The following is an 18411-nucleotide window of genomic DNA, read 5'->3' on the forward strand; positions in this document are numbered from 1 at the left end:
AATTTCCTCTCATGATATTTTTCATAGTGTCAGTAACATTGTAGCAATGTTTCCTTTTTCATTTGTTTCTTGTTTTCTTTTCTGATTAGTCTTACTAGGGGTTATCAATTTCAATGAGCCCTTCAAAAAACCAGCGTTTGGCTTTGCTGATTTTCTTTCCCTATCTTTGGCCTTATATTTAAAACATGTTCCTTGTAAAAGCCTTATAAGTAAAAGTAGCTTTAAAATGGAGTGTCGATGTCAACTTCAGGCGTGGTCACAGTCCTTGGCTTGCGGCACCCGTAAGAGGGAAGTGGTAATGGTCTTGAACAGGAACTCAACAGTTTAGACTTAATAGAGCTGAGAGGAGAGGGATCTCACTGTTGGTGGAAATTTTTTTTAAGTTTATTTATTTTGAATAAATAAGTGTGCACGGGTGGGGGAGAGGCAGAGAGAGAGAGGCAAAGAGAGAATCCCAAGCAGGCTCCTTGAGATCATGACCTCAGCTGAGATCAAGAGTCAGACACTTAACCAGCTGAGCCACCCAGGTGCTCCGTGGTGGAATATTTTTATACAATAATTATCACCCTCAAGTTTGTTTCCGAAGTGTTTTGTATTTATTATAAATAGTGTTAGATGAAAGAAGAATAGTCTTGAATTGTGGACTGGCACCCTCAGAGAGAAAGATTTGTAGTCAGTGCTATGCAAACCTCTAAATTTGTCTTAGAAAATTTCTAATTGAAATATTTCATATTGGAATGATAGATTTATCAGAAGATTTTTAAGTGGTAAGGAAACTTGGAAACCATCTAGGGCCCATTATCATGCTTCTGAATACTTGGATATGGAAATATAAAGTGTACTTTCATTTTTGTCACTCATGCCATGCAGATAAATGAACAACTGAATACTTAGAACTTTGATTTTAAATATCATTATGACCTTTAAAAATAACAACTGGTTTAATAATGGACCAAAGTGTAAATAAAATGGGCAAGTGATATACTTCAGTTCCCAATGAAAATTTATAAGGAAAAGTTGTTATTTTTACTTTGTAGCTTTTAGTCTTAGAGAAAAGACTTCATCATTTTGTATGTGATATAGCTTTCTGGGCTCTTGACATCTTCATAGAATTTGACTGGAATTTCCGTCTCTTGAAAATGAATGGGCATCTTCTTGCTCTCCACACTCATGAGCTTCACTTGGAGGGGACCCAAGTTGACATAATCCTATGATAAACAGATATAGAAGAAAATATGAGAGGTTATTCAACAAGTTGCCAGTCTTTTGTTTGTTTGTTTGTTTGTTTGTTTTGAGAGAGAGAGAGAGAAAGCAAGATGGGGAGGGGTAGAGGGAGAGGGAGAGTGAAATCCCAAGCATGCTCCATGCTTGCAGGGCAGATTGATACGGGGTTCAAAGTCAGGAACTGTGAGGTCATGACTTGAGCCAAAACCAAGAGGCAGGCACTTTACTGACTGAATCACCCAGGTGCCCCAACAAATTACCAGTCTTAATAGTTTGGTTTCCTTGGGGCATCTGGGTGGCTCAGTAGTTGAGTGTCTGACTTCAGTTTAGGTCATGATCTCGTGGTTCGTGAGTTTGAGCCCTGCATTGGGCTTTGCGCTGATAGCTCAGAGTCTGCTTGGGATTCTCTGTCTCCCTCTCTCTCTGTCCCTCCCCCACTTGCTTTCTCTCTCAAAAATAAATAAACATTAAAAACAATAGTTAGGTTTCCTTTATTATAGTTGGCCTTTATCTGACATTTCATTGTCCTTTTAACTGACTGAATAACAAGTGAAATATGAGAACCACTGTAAACAAAAAACCACTAAATACACTTATATACCCAGTAGAGAATGTGAGGCAAGACCTCCCAAAGGGCAGGCAGCAAGGCTGACAGGCTTGTCTTTCAGGGAGTTGGATGAGGGGCACCAATTAGAATGGGGAGATATATTCTCTCAAGGTCTTTAATTGGTAAAAGAAAATGTTAGCTGTATATATGTAGCCCTCTGCTGGCCAGGATATAAACACAGCAGAGTTTTCTATATTATTCAAGAACAATGGGAAGGATTGGCAAAGGTTACTTTGACTATAAATATTCTAATATTGAGAAAATTCTCCGTGAATTTTCACTTTTCACAGGACCAGTGGCCACTATATAAGAAAGCTTACCATATTCTGCCAAACTAACTGTAATTTAAGATACCAACAAACAGAAATCTAATTTACTGATGGTTCAGTCCATTGAGCATCTGACTCTTGATTTCTATTCAGGTCATGATCTCACGGTTTGTGGGTTTGAGCCCCACATTGGGTTCCGTGCTGACAGCGTGGAGCCTGCTTAGGATTCTCCGTCTCTTTCTCTCTCTGTCCCTCCCCTGCTTGCACATGCTCTCCCCCTCTCAAAATAAATAAATAAACATTAAAAAAATGTCACTTGTTGTTAGCAGGACTGAGTTGTAGTTAGCTAAAATGGTTTTTGTTTGATTTTTTTTTTCAGTATCTTCTGCTTTCATACATCATTTTATTCTACCAGATTTTAAGTTCTAGGAGAACTCTTATTTTGATTTTTTTAAGTTTATTTATTTATTTGGAGGAAGAAAGAGACAGAGAGAGAGAGACAGAGATCAGGGATCATGACCTGAGCTGAAATCAAGAATTACATGCTTAACCAATTGAGCCACCCAAGTGCCCCCTAAGTTCTAGGATGACTTTTAAAGTTATTAGTAGTACCAAGAAGGAAGATAGCAAGGGATAGATGTGGGAGTAATTAGAATATACCAAAAAGGTTTTAAAAATAAAAAGCTTTGATACTCCAGGTTTCACCTAATATGGTATATATGGTGGTTTGTACTTTCCAGTGATGGCCACAGTAATAGGTATCCTGTCCCACATGATTTCTTTCTTTTTTTTTTTTTTATGGTCTATTTTCTCTGTCCATTTGCTTTCAGTTTATACAGGTCTTTATATTTAAGTGTATTTTTGTGGACAACATAGAGTTGGGTTGTGTTTTTTGATCCACTATGACAATCTCTGTCTTTTATTTATTTATTTATTTATTCAATATATGAAGTTTATTGTCAAATTGGTTTCCATACAACACCCAGTACTCATCCCAAAAAGTGCCCTCCTCAATACCCATCTGTAGAAACATGGATGGAACTGGAGAGTGTTATGCTAAGTGAAATAAGCCATACAGAGAAAGAGAGATACCATGTTTTCACTCTTAGGTGGATCCTGAGAAACTTAACAGAAACCCATGGGGGAGGGGAAGGGAAAAAAAAAAGAGGTTAGAGTGGAAGAGAGCCACATGATTTATATATATATATATATATATATATATATATATATATAGGAGAGAGAGAGGGAGAGAAGGAGGGTCAGAGAGAGGAAGACAGAATCCAAAACAGGCTCTGCATGGTCAGCGCAAAACCTGATGTGGGGCTTGGTCCCATGAATTGTGAGATCATGACCTGAGCCAAAGTTAGACGCTCAACCAACTGAGCCACCCAGGCACCCCCACATGCTTTTCTTAGAATATGATGCTCCTTCCTCTTTTCAGATGCAGGAGCTACATTCCCTCCCCTTGGGTGGAGCTTTGTAACTACATCAACCAATAGAATATGATGGAAGTGATGGTGTGTGATTTCCAAGGCTAACTCATACAAAATATTGCGGCTCTTACCTTGGCCTCCGGTATTGCTTGTTCTGGGAGAAGCCTGACACATAACCAAGAGACAATAAAGGCACCTCACGAGAGGCCCGTGTGATAAAGAACTGAGGGTCCCAGCTTGGCCAGCATCAACTTGCCAGCCATGTGAGTGAGCCACCTTGGAAGTGGATCTCCTCCTACTCTAGCCAAGCCTTCAGGTGACTGTAGCCCCAGCTGACATATGACTGCAATTCCTCAGGGCCCAAGTGAGAAGTGTCCAGTGGAGCCCTTCTCAAATTCCTAACCAACAGAAGTTATGAAAGAAGTTATAAGCCACAGAAGTTACAAACCACTAAGTTTGGAGATGATTTGTTATATGGCATTAGATAACTTACATTGTATACTAGGAATGGAACTCTATTAGTGAATATATGCAGCAAATTGCACATGGGTAGGAGTGAAAATTGTGTCTAATGAGAGATGTGAATGGTGGGCCAATTTTACTAATAACTGCAAACAGAAATTTTCAATATCCGTATTATAGGTTAATTTTCTCCATTAATTAATAAAACAGCATTCTCTTAGCAGTCAGAATTTTTTTTTGCATGAATCTTACCTTGAAATCCTGATCATCCTCATACAGTAAGTATTTCATATCAGAGGCCCCAAACCCTGTGCATGAGTCGCTTTCCTCATCTGTCTTCAGGTCCTTGCTGTACCTGGTCCCATCCTCACGAGTGACACATAAAGCACAGCTCTCAGCTGAGGAGCTCATCGTGTTTCCACTTTTTACTTCTACAGATTGCAATTTTGACTCTTCTGGGATAAATACAAAGAGATTGGTTATTTTGGGACAGATAAAAATGAAAATGCAATATACACTTGTCACATTTTTAATTTGAAAGATCTTTGAGGAATGTAGAGTCTATATATTAATGTGAGAGTGAGCCCCATTTTTAGAACCTCCAAGTTTATTCCATTCTCTTAGCTGACAGGTTTTGGTAATCATATGGTAACTCGTGTGTGTTGTTATTTTGGTTGGTTGGCTAAATTAGAACCCAGAAATACACCAGTATAGACAGCACTCCATCCCTCTCCACCAGTATTTATGTAATACTGAATTACATACACCACGTGAAACGTGGTGACTTGAATTTGAAAACAGGACTAGAGAAAGGAGGTGGGTTAGGACAAGTGCTGCAAGGAGAAGAGAAATATGGAGAAACTGGCACATACCTATTCCCTGAATAGCTCTTGGGTACGAGGTACCTGTCATAGATGCTCAATAAGTAGTTGTTATTTTAAAAAAACAACCTGTCACCATTACGATGAAATAATACCTTTAAGTGTTTCTGGTAACTCCAAAGGCACTTCAGGTGTCACTGTCTGTCCAGCAGCTTGAGTAAGATACAGTTGCCTAAAAAGAACAAATGAGAAAAGCAGTCTGTCAACAAACATTGTACCATCTGGTCACTGGTGTCTGTGTCTCTGCTAGGTTCTGGAGACACACAGATGAAAATTGAGACAGTTTCTCCCCTGGAGAAGCATGAGGCCCAAGGAGATGGCTGATGGACTTACAGTACTTTAGGGTGACATTCTGTACCCTGATGGGTGATGGGGGTAGTGTGAGAAGTGCTATGGCACAGAGGGAAGGTGCACCTGGTTGAGCTTTTAGGAGGTAAGGGAAGGTTTCCAGGAGGAGATGGGACCTGAGTGGAGTCTTGAAGAACCAGGGGCTATTTGCCAGGGAAGAGTTTGGGGTGAGGAAGGGCATTGTGTGATAAGGGAATGACACACTTAATGTTCTGGAAATGAAAGTGAGCTTGGCACCAGTTAGGGTGCTGTTGTAGTAGTCCAGGTGAGCAACAGCCGTGGCCTGAATGAGTGGTTTTAAGATGGAGAGGGAAAGAGAAGGACAACAAGCAGCAAGAATCCCAGATGACATCGAGGTGCTGGCTGTCGCCGAGTGCCATGTTGCAGCTCCAAGCCTGGGGAGCTGTACGTCTGCTATTGAAGCTCTCTGGGCATGTGTTTAATCCTGTTCTCTGCTTTTCAGCGCCCACTGAACTTGCAACCAGAAAATACGATGTCTGGAAAGCTCCATATAACTTTTCCATGAAGTTTTCCCGAAGACAGCATGAATTGCACTCTTGTCGATAGTCAAACCACCCCTCATGCTTAGCAGCTCAGCAGTCAGGGTGAAGCCCCTGGATTACAGGTTGTCAATTATTTAAAGAACATGAGTAAATCGTTCTTCAAAATGCTTAAGTTTCAAGCAAATAATGTAACTACATACAATATTTATGTTTATAAAACTTCTTTTTTTAAAAAAATGTTTACTTGGGGAGGGGCAGAGAGAGAAAGAGGGAGAAAGAATCTGAAACATACTCCAGCCTGTCAGCACAGAGTACTATGCAGGGCTCAAACTCGGGAATGGCGAGATCATGACCTAGGCTGAAGTCTGACGTTCAACCGACTGAGCCACCCAGGTGCCCCTAAAAAAAAATGTTTACTTATTTTTTAGAGAGAGCACACACGTGAGAGTGTGTGAATGGGGGACGGGAAGGGGGGGATGCAGATAGCCTGATGCAGGGCCCGAACTCACTAACCCGTGAGATCATGACCTGAGCAGAAGTCAGTCGCTTAACTGACAGAGCCACCCAGGTGCCCAAGTGGTTTTACCCTTTTGAATAATTATGATCTTACTAAATGTCATAAACTTCATAAATCTGGATTCTGTCTCAATCATTAATTTATTGTCATTTTTATACCATCATAGGGCAACACTTGATGATATAGAAAATATTTAAAGAATGCTATTATATAGGTATTGGTGCACTTAGTCTAGTTCTGTGGCACTGGAGTCCCTGGGAAGTCACCTCTGGTGGACATTTACCTCCTCTCATGTGTTAAACAAATACTGTGATGTTCTTTGTGAGTTGTGAAAGGAAAATGTCTGGGGAGCATTGGATGGGAAAGGTAGTAACTCTATTAGCTAGAATACCTCATTTTTCAGCCAAATAAGAAAACAACTTTTTCTATTTCCTCTGGGTACAGTTTGTGTCTATTTCTCACCCCCTTCTAGTATTATATAGGACTGAGTTCTCAACAAATAGGTGAAAATGGAAGTTGCCATAAAATATGCAATATGTGTTATATTTCTTTGACTTGAAAATGGGTTACAGTAAAAGCTGCTGAATATGCTTGGAGTTACCCTTCTGGAAAAGTAGTGTAACAGAAATGAAGTGTTTACACATTTCTGTTCCTTTATGCAGTAAAATGTCCTAAACACTTGCCTCAGACAATTTACAATCTAGCAAGGAAGCAGACATTAAATAAGTAATTGTGAGTGTGATAAATGCTGGTTATGAAGGAAAACCATCCTTGGAAGCATATACCAGGGTACCTAACCCAGTTCTTATAAATGTCACCCATGCTGTTTCTTTTTGCTTGGTCAGATTTTGAATTCATCTCTCCCAACTCTAAGGCAAGACAAAACACTCATATCTTTCACTAAAGAAAATCAACCCACAAGGCATTGATGAACGTTGCCAGTTCTACTGAAGATTTTTGTGGGGTTAGGGGTTAAATTGGATAGGGTTAAATTGCATAGGACACAGCAAACAATGAGAATCTCCATTAAAAGTTTCTCCTCTCCCTGCCTGTCACTGCCAAGTTCTCTCTGGCCAGTGAAGGAATTCCTCTTTGTTGTAACTAGTAATTCACATCCATGGCAGCACCAAATCAGATATGCCAGACTGAGCTGATCAAAGCAGCAAGTGGAGTCATCTGTTTGGAGGGTAGCTCCTTCCTAAGGGAAAGACGACAGTGGATGGCAGGTACAGCAGTGCTTGTTAAGCCACAGAGCCAGCACTGGCTGCGGAGATTAGACCTGACTGCTAAGAAGGCAGCAGCAGCAGGCAGGACAGGAGAGTGGAGCTGGAGACCTGATCAGACAGAAGACAGCTGGCAAGTGGGTGTGCCTATTATGGGGCACAGTGAGGCCCCTCCCCAGAGGACCCCTCAAGAGCATCAGCTCAAGAGGCTGGGAATTCAAGCGTCCAGGAAACAGCCAATTCATTCGGCCTGACTGCCTGCCTCATCTGCATTGGTGTCTACCTCTGCAGGGCATCACACAGACATTGTGGAAGGGAGCAGAGGGCCCCTTTTTCTACCCTGCCCCACCCAGCTTTCAGTCTGCAGTGCAACTGCCCTATCTCCCAGTTTCTCCAATCTTGTATCCTGATGCCCATCACTTAGCCCAGCAAACAAAACCCCCCACAACTTACCTGTATCCACACATCAGGAAGTTTGCAAACAAAAAATATCTGATTATGTCACAAATGGTATTTTTCCATGCCACACAAGCCACAGGAACCATTTGGGTAGAAATTTTTTCATGGTCCTTCTACCACGTTGAATTTCTCTGCTTTAATTCCTAGACGTAGACATTTGTTTCCCATCAAACACATATACACCCTACATTTGTGTGATTCTTTCCCTTCTCGTGCTACTATTTAGATTATTTCTTGTTTCTGACTACCTGCCCAAATTATAATCACTACTTTGAGTTTTAATCCATATTCCAGGGCCCTAGTTTTCCTCAAGGCTGGTGTATTAAGAATTCTTTTGTCAGGCAAGGAAAAGAACCTAAAATACACATTTGGTTTCTCTTGTGCAGGAATATTTTCTCTGCCTACAAGATAGTTTGACTCTTCCACTAACTACTAAAGGAAACAATTGTACAGTCCACAAGGTAACTAGAAGCCCAGAAGACCTCCAGGAAGTTATCACAAAGTTGATCACTTCCTCGTTGTGCTAACTCCACACCTCATACTTCTTCTGCTTCACAGGTATGCTTTGATTTTTATGACTCTCTTCCCTGCTGACGTGGAGGCTTTTGAAGGTCAGCAGTTGTGATATTCATGTTAAGTGTTTGCTATTATGACTATAGTGTATTGCTAGAAAAAGCAAGCCACAGTTTGTACTGTACCAATGGTCGATTATAATATTACACCTTCATCATGGCTGTTTTGTGAGTTCTTTTCTTTTCAACAATTGTCATCTTGCTGGAGCATCAAATATTAAATCATCTTTTAAAAATAATAACTTTTGGGTGTGCCTGGGTGGTTCAGTTGGTTAAATGTATGGCTTTGGCTCAGCTCATGATCTCATGGTTCATGGGTTCGAGACCCACAGCAGGCTCTATGCTGACAGCTCAGAGCCTGAAGCCTGCTTCAGGTTCTGTGTCTCCCTCTCTCTCTCTCTGCCCCTCCCCTGCTTGCACTCTGTCTCTCTCTCAAAAATAAAATAAACATTAAAAAATAAATAAAAATAACTTTTTTACAAACATTGACAAACTACTTTCTAGATATGCTAATGACTTTCACCTGGGTATTTTGAGATCCACAAGTCTACAGTTGAATAGTTGATCAATAAGCACCAAGTTTTCTTCTTCCAGTTTATGAATAGTATTTTCTAATTCTTCAGTTTCCCTCCTGTGATTTGCAATCTGTTTTCAGAAGAAGAGAATGAATGTTGGTACTTGTTGACTTACTTCTATCTAGTCTTCTATAAGAAATTCAACTCTTAAAAATCCATTTGCCTAAGGGGAAGATCTATCCTGTATTATTGATTACTGGGTTTGTTTTGTCCTTCCTCTCTAAGAAGGAATAGGTGGGTCTCTTTTCTAGATTATGTGCAGTACTTTTTTGGCAAGGCAGTTATTAGTGAATGGTAGGAGTTGTCCTTTCCTACCCTTCAAAAACATCACTGGACTTATCTGTGATGATATACACTGGAGGTATAGATAAACAAAAATAAGACTAATTAACTTATCCATATAAGTGGGGGAAGATGGTGATAAAAACAGAAAGCAGTGTGATCAAACTATAACGGAAGCTGTCCAGGTATGGTGGGAGGTTCACCCTATGTCTAGTGTAGGGGATAGAGGGGAATTAATAGAGGAGATGACATCTAATCTGGATCTTGAAGGCCAAGTAGGGATTCTCTAGGCAACAAAAGAGGGTACATTCTAGGCAGAAGGAACCACATGTTAGGCACAATCATTTTGGTGTAGATAGCTACAAAGTGGAAGCGGGGAGAAGTAGGAGAGAAATTGGACAATTAGGGAAGAGCCAAATAATGCTAACGGGTCTAGTTTTTCTTTTTTTTTTTTAATATAATTTATTGTCAAGTTGGCTAACATACAGTGTATACAGTATACTCTTGATTTGGGGGGTAGATTCCTGTGATTCATTGCTTACATACAATACCCAGTGCTCATCCCAACAAGTGCCCTCCTCAATCCCTATCACCCATTTCCCCTCTCCCCTGCACCCCCTGCATCAACCCTCAGTTTGTTCTCTGTATTTCAGAGTCTCTTATGGTTTGCCTTCCTCCCTCTCTGTTTGTAACTATTTTTTCCCCTTCCCTTCCCCCATGGTCTTCTGTTAAGTTTCTCAAGTTCCACATATGAGTGAAAACATATGATATCTGTCTTTCTCTGACTGACTTATTTCACTTAGCATAATAAAGCACTAGTTTTTATTTTGCAGGTGATGGAAGGTCATTGACAGACATAGCAGGTTTGACGTTTAGTAAAGAAATGTGGCTAACTTAAATATGAACATGCTGCTTCTATTGACAGAATCCCCATTAGTCTTTAAGAAGTGTATTTTGATAACTTTTGTCTAAAGAAGGCTTGATAGTGGGAAAAATACACAGAATGTTACTAGACAGAACTCCCAACTCACCTTTCTCCCTGCCTCATATAGTATGAGCTATACAGGTGCTGCCCTGAGAGATGCTCACAGAAAGAGGTCAGGACAATAGCAAAATTAGAAGCAACAGTACAAAAGAGAAAGCAATAGACTGGTAAGAATAATAGAAAATAAACTGGAAAAAGTATTTCAGAAGAATATGATGAAACAAAAAAGGTTCAGGGGTTTAGATTCAGTATTTCTTGTTAGGAGTTGCCAAGAGTACTTAGATAGCTAACATTTTTGATTTGTAATTAAATATATTTATTGTATTTTTGATTTGGGAAGCATTCCGTATATTACCACATTCCTATCTCTGTCACATAAGTCATGTATTACATGCTTGAATTCCTACTATGGGCAAGATTCTGTGCGAGACAGAGGGACACAAAAGTGAATAAGGCATAGCTTCTTCCTTCAAAGAAGTTTACAATGCAGTGAACAAATACACAAATATTTGTAACATAAAACAACACTGGTACCATAAAAAAGGCTCAAATAGGGGTGCCTGGCTGGCTCAGTTGGTAAGGCGTGCAACTCTTGATCTCAGTGTCGTGAGTTCGAGCCCCACGTTGGGTGTGGAGATTACTTAAAGATAAAATCTTAAAAAAAAAAAAAAAGCTCAAATATTGCTGGTGGCTTGGAGTTCAAAAGAAAAGCATATATTTTTTACCTGCCTTAAACAATTTAGCAAAACCGTTTGAGTCCATAATACTAAATTAGAAAGCAAGGGGCTGGTGCTTTAGGATCTCATGTGTTGGGAGATAAACAGTTCAATTACAGGCTTGAATGCCTTAAAGAAAAGTTAATAATTTTCAAATGTCAAAGGATGAGAAGAAATTATATTTAGAGGTTGTAAACAGAAGGAATTGATAGAACATTTGGAAATGTTTGACCCAAGGACTTGGCATGCTTGGGAGGCAGCACACACAGTTTTTGGTCTTCTTCCAAAGCTTGGAATGAGGGCCCCTTGGGGTCCGACCTCTCAAGCTAAGGATGTCTTGGAGCATCACGTACCCCTTTGGACTACTAACTAAGGTTCTCAGCAATTAATGTCTCCTTTCCAGCCTTTTGAAATGTTAGGGAGATGAAAAGTACCTTTAGATTTCTAGGGTAAGAAACTGAAAATGAAGAAGTAGAAGACTGCTTTTCCTTCCTCATGTTCCCCATCCTCAAATATCCAAGAAATTGAGAAAGAATTTAGTTAAAACTATTATAAGTCAGAGACCTAGGATCCTGAATTAAATGCATGTTCTTGAAATTTTCCCCTGCAAGTTCCCAGTTAGCTTTATGCCTCCTCACCCTTGAAACTCTGATTACTAACCTCTTTGAATCCCTTTCTTTGTCTAGTTTTATTTGCTTTCCATTTGTTGAGTTAGTCTCAGTCATTTGTAAATTTCAGTTTTTCTTCATTTCCTTAATATGCATACTAAATAAAACCAGATAATGGAAGTCATGCAGGGGACATTTCATATCCTTCCCACAGATCTAACTGTTTGGTTATTGTTGAAAGATGGTTAAATGGAGAAATATTTTCAGGAGTTCCATTATTAAATATCCCTTGTTACTCATTCTAAACCTTCCTCAAAGAAATTAATTGACATACATTATTCCATTTCCAGGCAATTTTCAATTCTTATGATAATACTTATAACCAGAGATGGTTTTAATTAATTTTGGGAGTAAATTTAATAATGCTAAAATAAATATTTATTGAAATAAGGAGAAATTAAATCTACTAAATTTCCTTAAAATGATTTGTCCTTTATTACTAAGCTCTTTTGTTCATGATTTAATTAGATTTGACATTTTTTGTGTCTTTTATTTCTACTGAATTCTGAGAAGAAAACAAGACAAAATGTAATTTGTGGCTTTAGTAGGAAGGCTCAAAACACCAAAAAAGCCTTTCTTATCAGTCAAATATAAATGTTTGCCATCATTTTCTCTGAACCTAATATCTATGACATCTTATAGGATTTAAGGTTTGAATTGTGAAATTACTATAATTAGGATTATACTATTGTATTCAATAAAAGTATCAAAACTAAACTCTTCCCTAATACTCTTTAACTGTTAAGCTCACCTTGAGTTTTTAAATTTTTTAATTTAACTTATTTTGTTATTATGTTATTATTATTATTATTATTGTTTTTTTTTAAGTAGGCTTCACACCCAGCATGGACCCCAAAGCAGGGCTTGATCTCATGACCCTGAGATCAAGACCTGAGCTGAGATCAAGAGTCTGACCCTGAGCTGATTAAGCCCTTCACTGTGAGTTTTTTAAAATCAATATTCATTTTTCAAAACTGGGGATTCCTCTTGATTCATTTTGGAAGTAGTATGGACTCCTATTGACCATGACTTTATGAAGGCAACTTAAAGATAATTGTCAATATTATAGAAAGCACATTAATTTTTAAATTCCTTGTTTCCTAGACTCACCAATACTGTTCAGCCAAATAGGAGGCAGGGAAAAAAGAAAAGAAGGTGACAGTGACAGTTTTACTTCAAGTGTCTGAGCAGATGGTGAAAAAGGAAATGCAAGAAGTGAAAATTTAAGGACAAATTTAATGAGTTCTGCTTTAGGTATGTTGAGTACCTTTGGGACATCCACGTGGAAATATTTGGTAGGCAAATAAAAATATAGGTATAGAGCTAAGGTATAATGCTGAAGAAATCACATGCTAGTGATTTCAGAATGACATACATATAACTTGCCAACAAGAGCTGTGTGTAGTTGAAGTGAATTCTTTCAAAAGATACTGAGTTTTCTTTCATAGATGGTATCTAAGCACAGTTTGGGTGACTCCTTGTTTGAATGTAAAGGCAATTTCAAAGTAGTGAGTTTTGCACATTTTCTGTAGCACCCTTGTAACATCTAGACCAAAGATTATCTACCTGTTATATCCAATAACATGCTCTCACATCTTCACCCAAGATCTAAGCCATGTACTTGATTCATTGCTCCAATGAGTATATCTATACTCATAGACATTCTTTCATTCAATAACTATTTAGTGAACATAGATTATGTATTAGTTTTCATGCACATATAGTTGAAAAGGCATAGCCTGCTCTGTGCAATGAGGAGATAGATGCATAAACAGACAATTTCAACATATTTTAGCAAGAGTTACAATGAAACAAGAGAGCACTGAGGAAAAAGTACTCAAGACTTTCTGGGGGAAATACAAAATGATTCAGAAAGAAATTAGTCATCAAGGTCTGTGTCTAAAGAAAGAGTCGGAGTTTTCCAGGCAGAGGAGGGTGAGAAGGTAAGGAGATAAGGCAGAGGGACTAGTATGTACAATGTAAGGAAAACAGGACAGTGCCTCATAACAAAGAAGGTCTATAAGTCCTCACATGATCACATTCAGCAAGAGCAATATTGTAGCACTGGTATAGGGAGACAAGTAGATAGTTGAGTCTAAGGCAGCATGCTGGGTCCACTGGTTTCTGCATGCTTTCCAGAGGGAGGTGTGAAGACAGTCTAAGGACCAAGCTAGGATAGGATATAGAGACTGCAGTGGGCAGGGGCATCTTGATCATTGGCAAATGGCTGTAATTGTGGGTTTGGTGTTGGCTGCAACACAATGTCCAAAAGGCTAGCTAGAGCAGTCCATTCAGAAGTCACTAGTGCAGGGAGGAGACAGATGCATGTCCTCTACAGATGAAAGGCAGAGGGAGCAAAGGTCCAAAGGAAATCCCATAGATCTGAACCCTCTTTAATAATACGCCCCACAAGAGGGCATGTAACTCCACCTTCTTATACAACAGGGTCCATCTTCGAGAAGTGCAGGGGGAAGTAAGGAAATTCAAACAACTGAACCTTTATGCAAAGGGGCATCCTTTGCATCCCAAAGGGGCAATTAAAAACAGCAGAGAATGAGGTTAGAATGATCCTTTAGCCTTCCTCCCACCACCCAGAAGGAAGTAGCGTCTTGAGAAAGACCAGATCAATTTAGGGCATGAGAAACTTCAAACATTTGAATATATTGCATTAATTATGATGTCAAAAAATGACTTCTGATTATTAATGAAATTGTTGATGGTACTCATTGAGTAACAGCTTATAATAAGATTAGGATTCCACTTGAATTTTATTTTACCTCAGCTAGCCACAAATCTGTGTTTTTCCCATGCCTTTAGGTCATAAATGAAAGTCATTTTCAGTTCAAAAAAACGAGAAAGAAGAAATTGCTTTTAAAATTCCACTCACCTCTCTTTTTAGCCAGTCATTCTCCCGGATCTCTCGGTAGCTGCCTTTGTCAATGAACCTTATGGCATTCTAAAAGAAAGTTTCTGTATTAAGGAAGAATTGTAACATGGTGGTTCAACATCAACTTAGCTGATCACTCATTTTAACTTATGTTTTGCAATTACTTTGGAAACATACCTAAGAACTTTTGCTTCAGTTGTTCTTTATTCTCCTATTGTATTATTTTTGCTAATTTGCACTGCCTAATACAGGTGATTTAGAGAACTCGATAGCAGTTATCCATTCAATTTGGCTTCTATTGTGAATGAACCTGATTGCCATGGTGAAATCAATCATTAAGTAATCTGCTTCTATGGGACGCCTAGGTGGCTCAGTCAGCTGGGCATCCGGCTTTGGCTCAGGTCATGATCTTGAGGTTTGTGGGTTCAAGCCCTGCATCCGGCTCTGTGCTGACAGCTCAGAGCCTGGAACCTGCTTCTGATTCCGTGTCTCCCTCTCTCTCTGCCCCTCCCCCATTTGCACTGTCTCTCTCTCTCTCTCTCTCTCTCAAAAATAAATGTTAAAAAAAAGAAGTGATCTGCTCCATAATTAAGGTGGCTGAACTGCAGTGATCAACTATTCTTCAAGTTTATGGTCACAGTTGTAATCCAACATATAGCAAAAAGCATGAATAGATTCTATAACTACATTTTTAATTTGAGATATTTCTGTATGTCAGTAATAACAATATACATATTTACAAACTTAATAGCAAATAGTTTCAGGGTAGCAGGCTGTAGCTAGACAGTCTTCTGGAGAAAGTTATTTTAGATGAAGAAAACAGGAAAAGTATTACTTTGTCAGTAGGTTCACAAAATGTAAATTCATTTTCAATTACTTGTATATTTATAGTTTCACTCGAACTTTATAGTGGATGAAAGATTGTATTTATCTGTGAGGTACTTTTATATGGATACCATGTTATAAATTCCATATTCAGTGACTGAAGGGCACAACCTAAAGAAGAGAAATTAGGAAAACTCCTATAGATCATAAGCATTCACAGGAATAATTTAAAACTATGTTAAGAATAAATTTATCTAAGTCTTTAGTGTTGGAAGATTTGCAATAATTTTTTTATTTAAATCACACTAATTAAACTAAGAGTGGACCTGTATTCCCCAGGAACTAGGAACTTTTATGCTCCAGCTACAACTGATAATTCTAAGGTTTCCTGGAACACAGAATTTCATCTGAACAAAAGCAGGACATAGCTCATAACTGAAGTTAGATGGCTAATGGCCTCATTTACCAAAAGTGGAGCAGAGGTTTTCAACTTTGGCCATACGCTAGAATCTCCTGGACAGTTTGAAAAATCCAGAAGCCAATGCAACATTGTAGGTCAATTACATGAGCATATCTGTGCACAGGACCCAGGCACTGACTGAGTTAACCAATTTCTCAGGTGACTCCAACATTGCAGCCGAGGTTGTACAACAGTGGATTATCAGAAGTTAAATGTATGCTAAAACAGCCAGATAAAAATGGGGAAATTTCATTTATGTGTGTGAATTATGTAGAGAAAAGAAAATGTATAGTGTAACGATTAAGAGCAGTGATCTGAAGAAGACACCTTAAATTGAATCTCTCGATTCTGCCACTTGCTCTGGGAAAGTCACAAAATTTCTCTGTGCTTCAGCCTTCTCATTAGCAAGTCCCTGCCTTATAGGATTATTGAGAGACATAAATATAAAAGGCTCAGAACAGTATCTGGAACAGTCTTCATTATATATTGAATATGTATATTTGAAAGATATTTGATTTACAGATGCATTTTTAATCATCTTAACTATGTTCAGATCATTTTAATGTTGATTTCACCATTTAATCATATTCTGTCACAAAGGGGCTGAATTTTATGGGCAGTAAACTATTGGCAAGTTCTCCATAATCCTCTATATTTGCATAGATCTGTAAAAATCATGCAATGGGATGGTAACTGAAAGGACAACTAAACTAACACGTAAGCAACAAACCAAAGCAACTGAAATTCAATGAGGAACTTTAGAGAAGACCAGTGCTTATGATTCTGAAGAAGAGATATTCTTGATGAAGAGACAATCCCAGTGGGGACCTCACTAACTGAGAAGGTAGTCTGGGGACAGGGGAAGAACAGTGAAAAGAAAAGATTCAGATGTTTTGTGAAAAACAAAAGGATTAGAAAACATATAATTTTGGAAACCATATCTCAAACATTTTTTTATGTCCCAAATCTTTAAACCTCTAACAATGTGGAGTACTTTCTTAGGTTTGGATATATATGAAAGTACTTTTTAGACAAATCATATTTCATTCTATAATACATCCAAAACTTTTATCTGATAATTTGTTGTAGTCATTATTATTACTTAAAAATAACTGAGTAACAATTTACTGAGCTCTTTTTTATTTTTTTATTTTTTATGAGTCACTATGCTACTTAAATCATCTCATTTAGGGGCACCTGGGTGGCTCAATCTGGGTGGCTCAGTTAGTTGAGCATCTGACTTGATTTTGGCTCAGGTCAATGATCCCAGGATAGTAGAATCGAGTGCTGTGCCAGGCTCCATGCCTGGCTCTACACTAAGCATGGAGCCTGCTTTAGATTCTCTCTCTTTCTCTCTCCCTCTCCCTCTCTCTCTCTCTCTCTCTCTCTCTCTCAGTGCCTGGGTGGCTCAGTCAGTTAAGCATCCAGCTTTGGCTCAGATCATGATCCACATGGGGCTCCTGGCTATCAGTGCAGAGTCCACTTCAGATTCTCTGTCTCCTCCCCAACTCCTCCCTCACTCACTCACATGCATGGGCATGCTTTCTCTCAAAAAATGAACAAATATATATAAAAAAAGATTCCTCCCCCCCCCGCCTTCCCCCCCACTCTAAAATTTAAAAAAAAATCTCATTTAATCCTCATACTATTCTTTAAAGGTAAATATCATTGCCAATCTTTATAAATTAGGAAACTGAAGCCCAGAAAAGTCAAGTAATAAATTTAGTTTATATTCCCAGTAAGTGGTACAGCTGTGATTTAAACTAAACTAACTTTAGAACTCAAGATCTTAATCATTGTTATATACCATGAGAAAAAAGTAGGGGAAGAACTTTTGTTTTTAAGAAAATTGAAATATACCTGCGTGGCCCATTCTTTCTTTTGATCCAGTTGCAACAAAGTTTCTCTGATTATTCTCTTTCTGGCATCTTCCAGAGTGACTTTATAGTGTTCTTTAAAAAGAAAATTAGAAGTCTCAACAAGATTAATCCTAGGAAAGGGGTGCTTGGGTGGCTCTGTTGGTTAAGTGTCCAACTTTGGCTCAGGTCATGACCTTGCTGTCCGTGAGTTAGAGCCCCATGTCAGGCTCTGTGCTGACAGCTCAGAGCCTGTGGCCTGCTTCAGATTCTGCGTCTCCCTTTCTGTCTGACCCTCCCCCACTGCGCTCTGTCTCTCTCACTCTCTCTCTCTCAAAAAATGGATAAATATTAAAAAAATTTAAAAAAAAGACTAATCCTAAGTAAAACTATGGTGTTCATAAATGTTATCTTCCATGATCTTCCCCCTCCTTTTCTACATATTTTTCCCTCCTGAATTTTCAGGGTACATTTTTACTGAAGCATCTAGTACCTTCAATTAGAAGAAATGCTCCAATAATTTACTAACACCTTAATGTGAATTGGTTTAAGATGATATCTCTTCCAAGAATATTTGTATTTTCAAAGAATTGTCTCTCCAAAGGGAGAATTCCCAATACTTTAGTATGTGTGCAGCCATCTACCTTTCATATCACACA

At 38.7% G+C, this 18411-nt stretch overlaps 1 protein-coding gene across 12 annotated transcripts in view; it reads right to left on the reverse strand.

Annotated features, from left to right (window-relative positions):
- Nucleotides 1-985: 985 nt before the first annotated feature.
- The window catches only part of CCDC83 (coiled-coil domain containing 83), a 68093-nt gene continuing 50667 nt past the window's right edge, over nt 986-18411 (reverse strand). For 11 of the 12 annotated variants that reach the window (XM_058687615.1, XM_058687612.1, XM_058687610.1 and 8 more), the window contains 6 exons: nt 17757-17848; nt 14612-14680; nt 9022-9143; nt 4972-5048; nt 4248-4450; nt 986-1208 (listed from right to left, as the gene is read on the reverse strand). In XM_058687615.1, the coding sequence (XP_058543598.1) occupies nt 1047-1208; nt 4248-4450; nt 4972-5048; nt 9022-9143; nt 14612-14680; nt 17757-17848 (725 nt within the window). In that variant the 3' untranslated portion in view covers nt 986-1046. The remainder of the gene's footprint in view (nt 1209-4247; nt 4451-4971; nt 5049-9021; nt 9144-14611; nt 14681-17756; nt 17849-18411) is intronic. The other variant, XM_058687616.1, reaches the window with a different exon arrangement.

This window comes from Neofelis nebulosa, chromosome 10 (assembly GCF_028018385.1).
Source record: "Neofelis nebulosa isolate mNeoNeb1 chromosome 10, mNeoNeb1.pri, whole genome shotgun sequence".
NCBI lineage: Eukaryota > Metazoa > Chordata > Mammalia > Carnivora > Felidae > Neofelis > Neofelis nebulosa.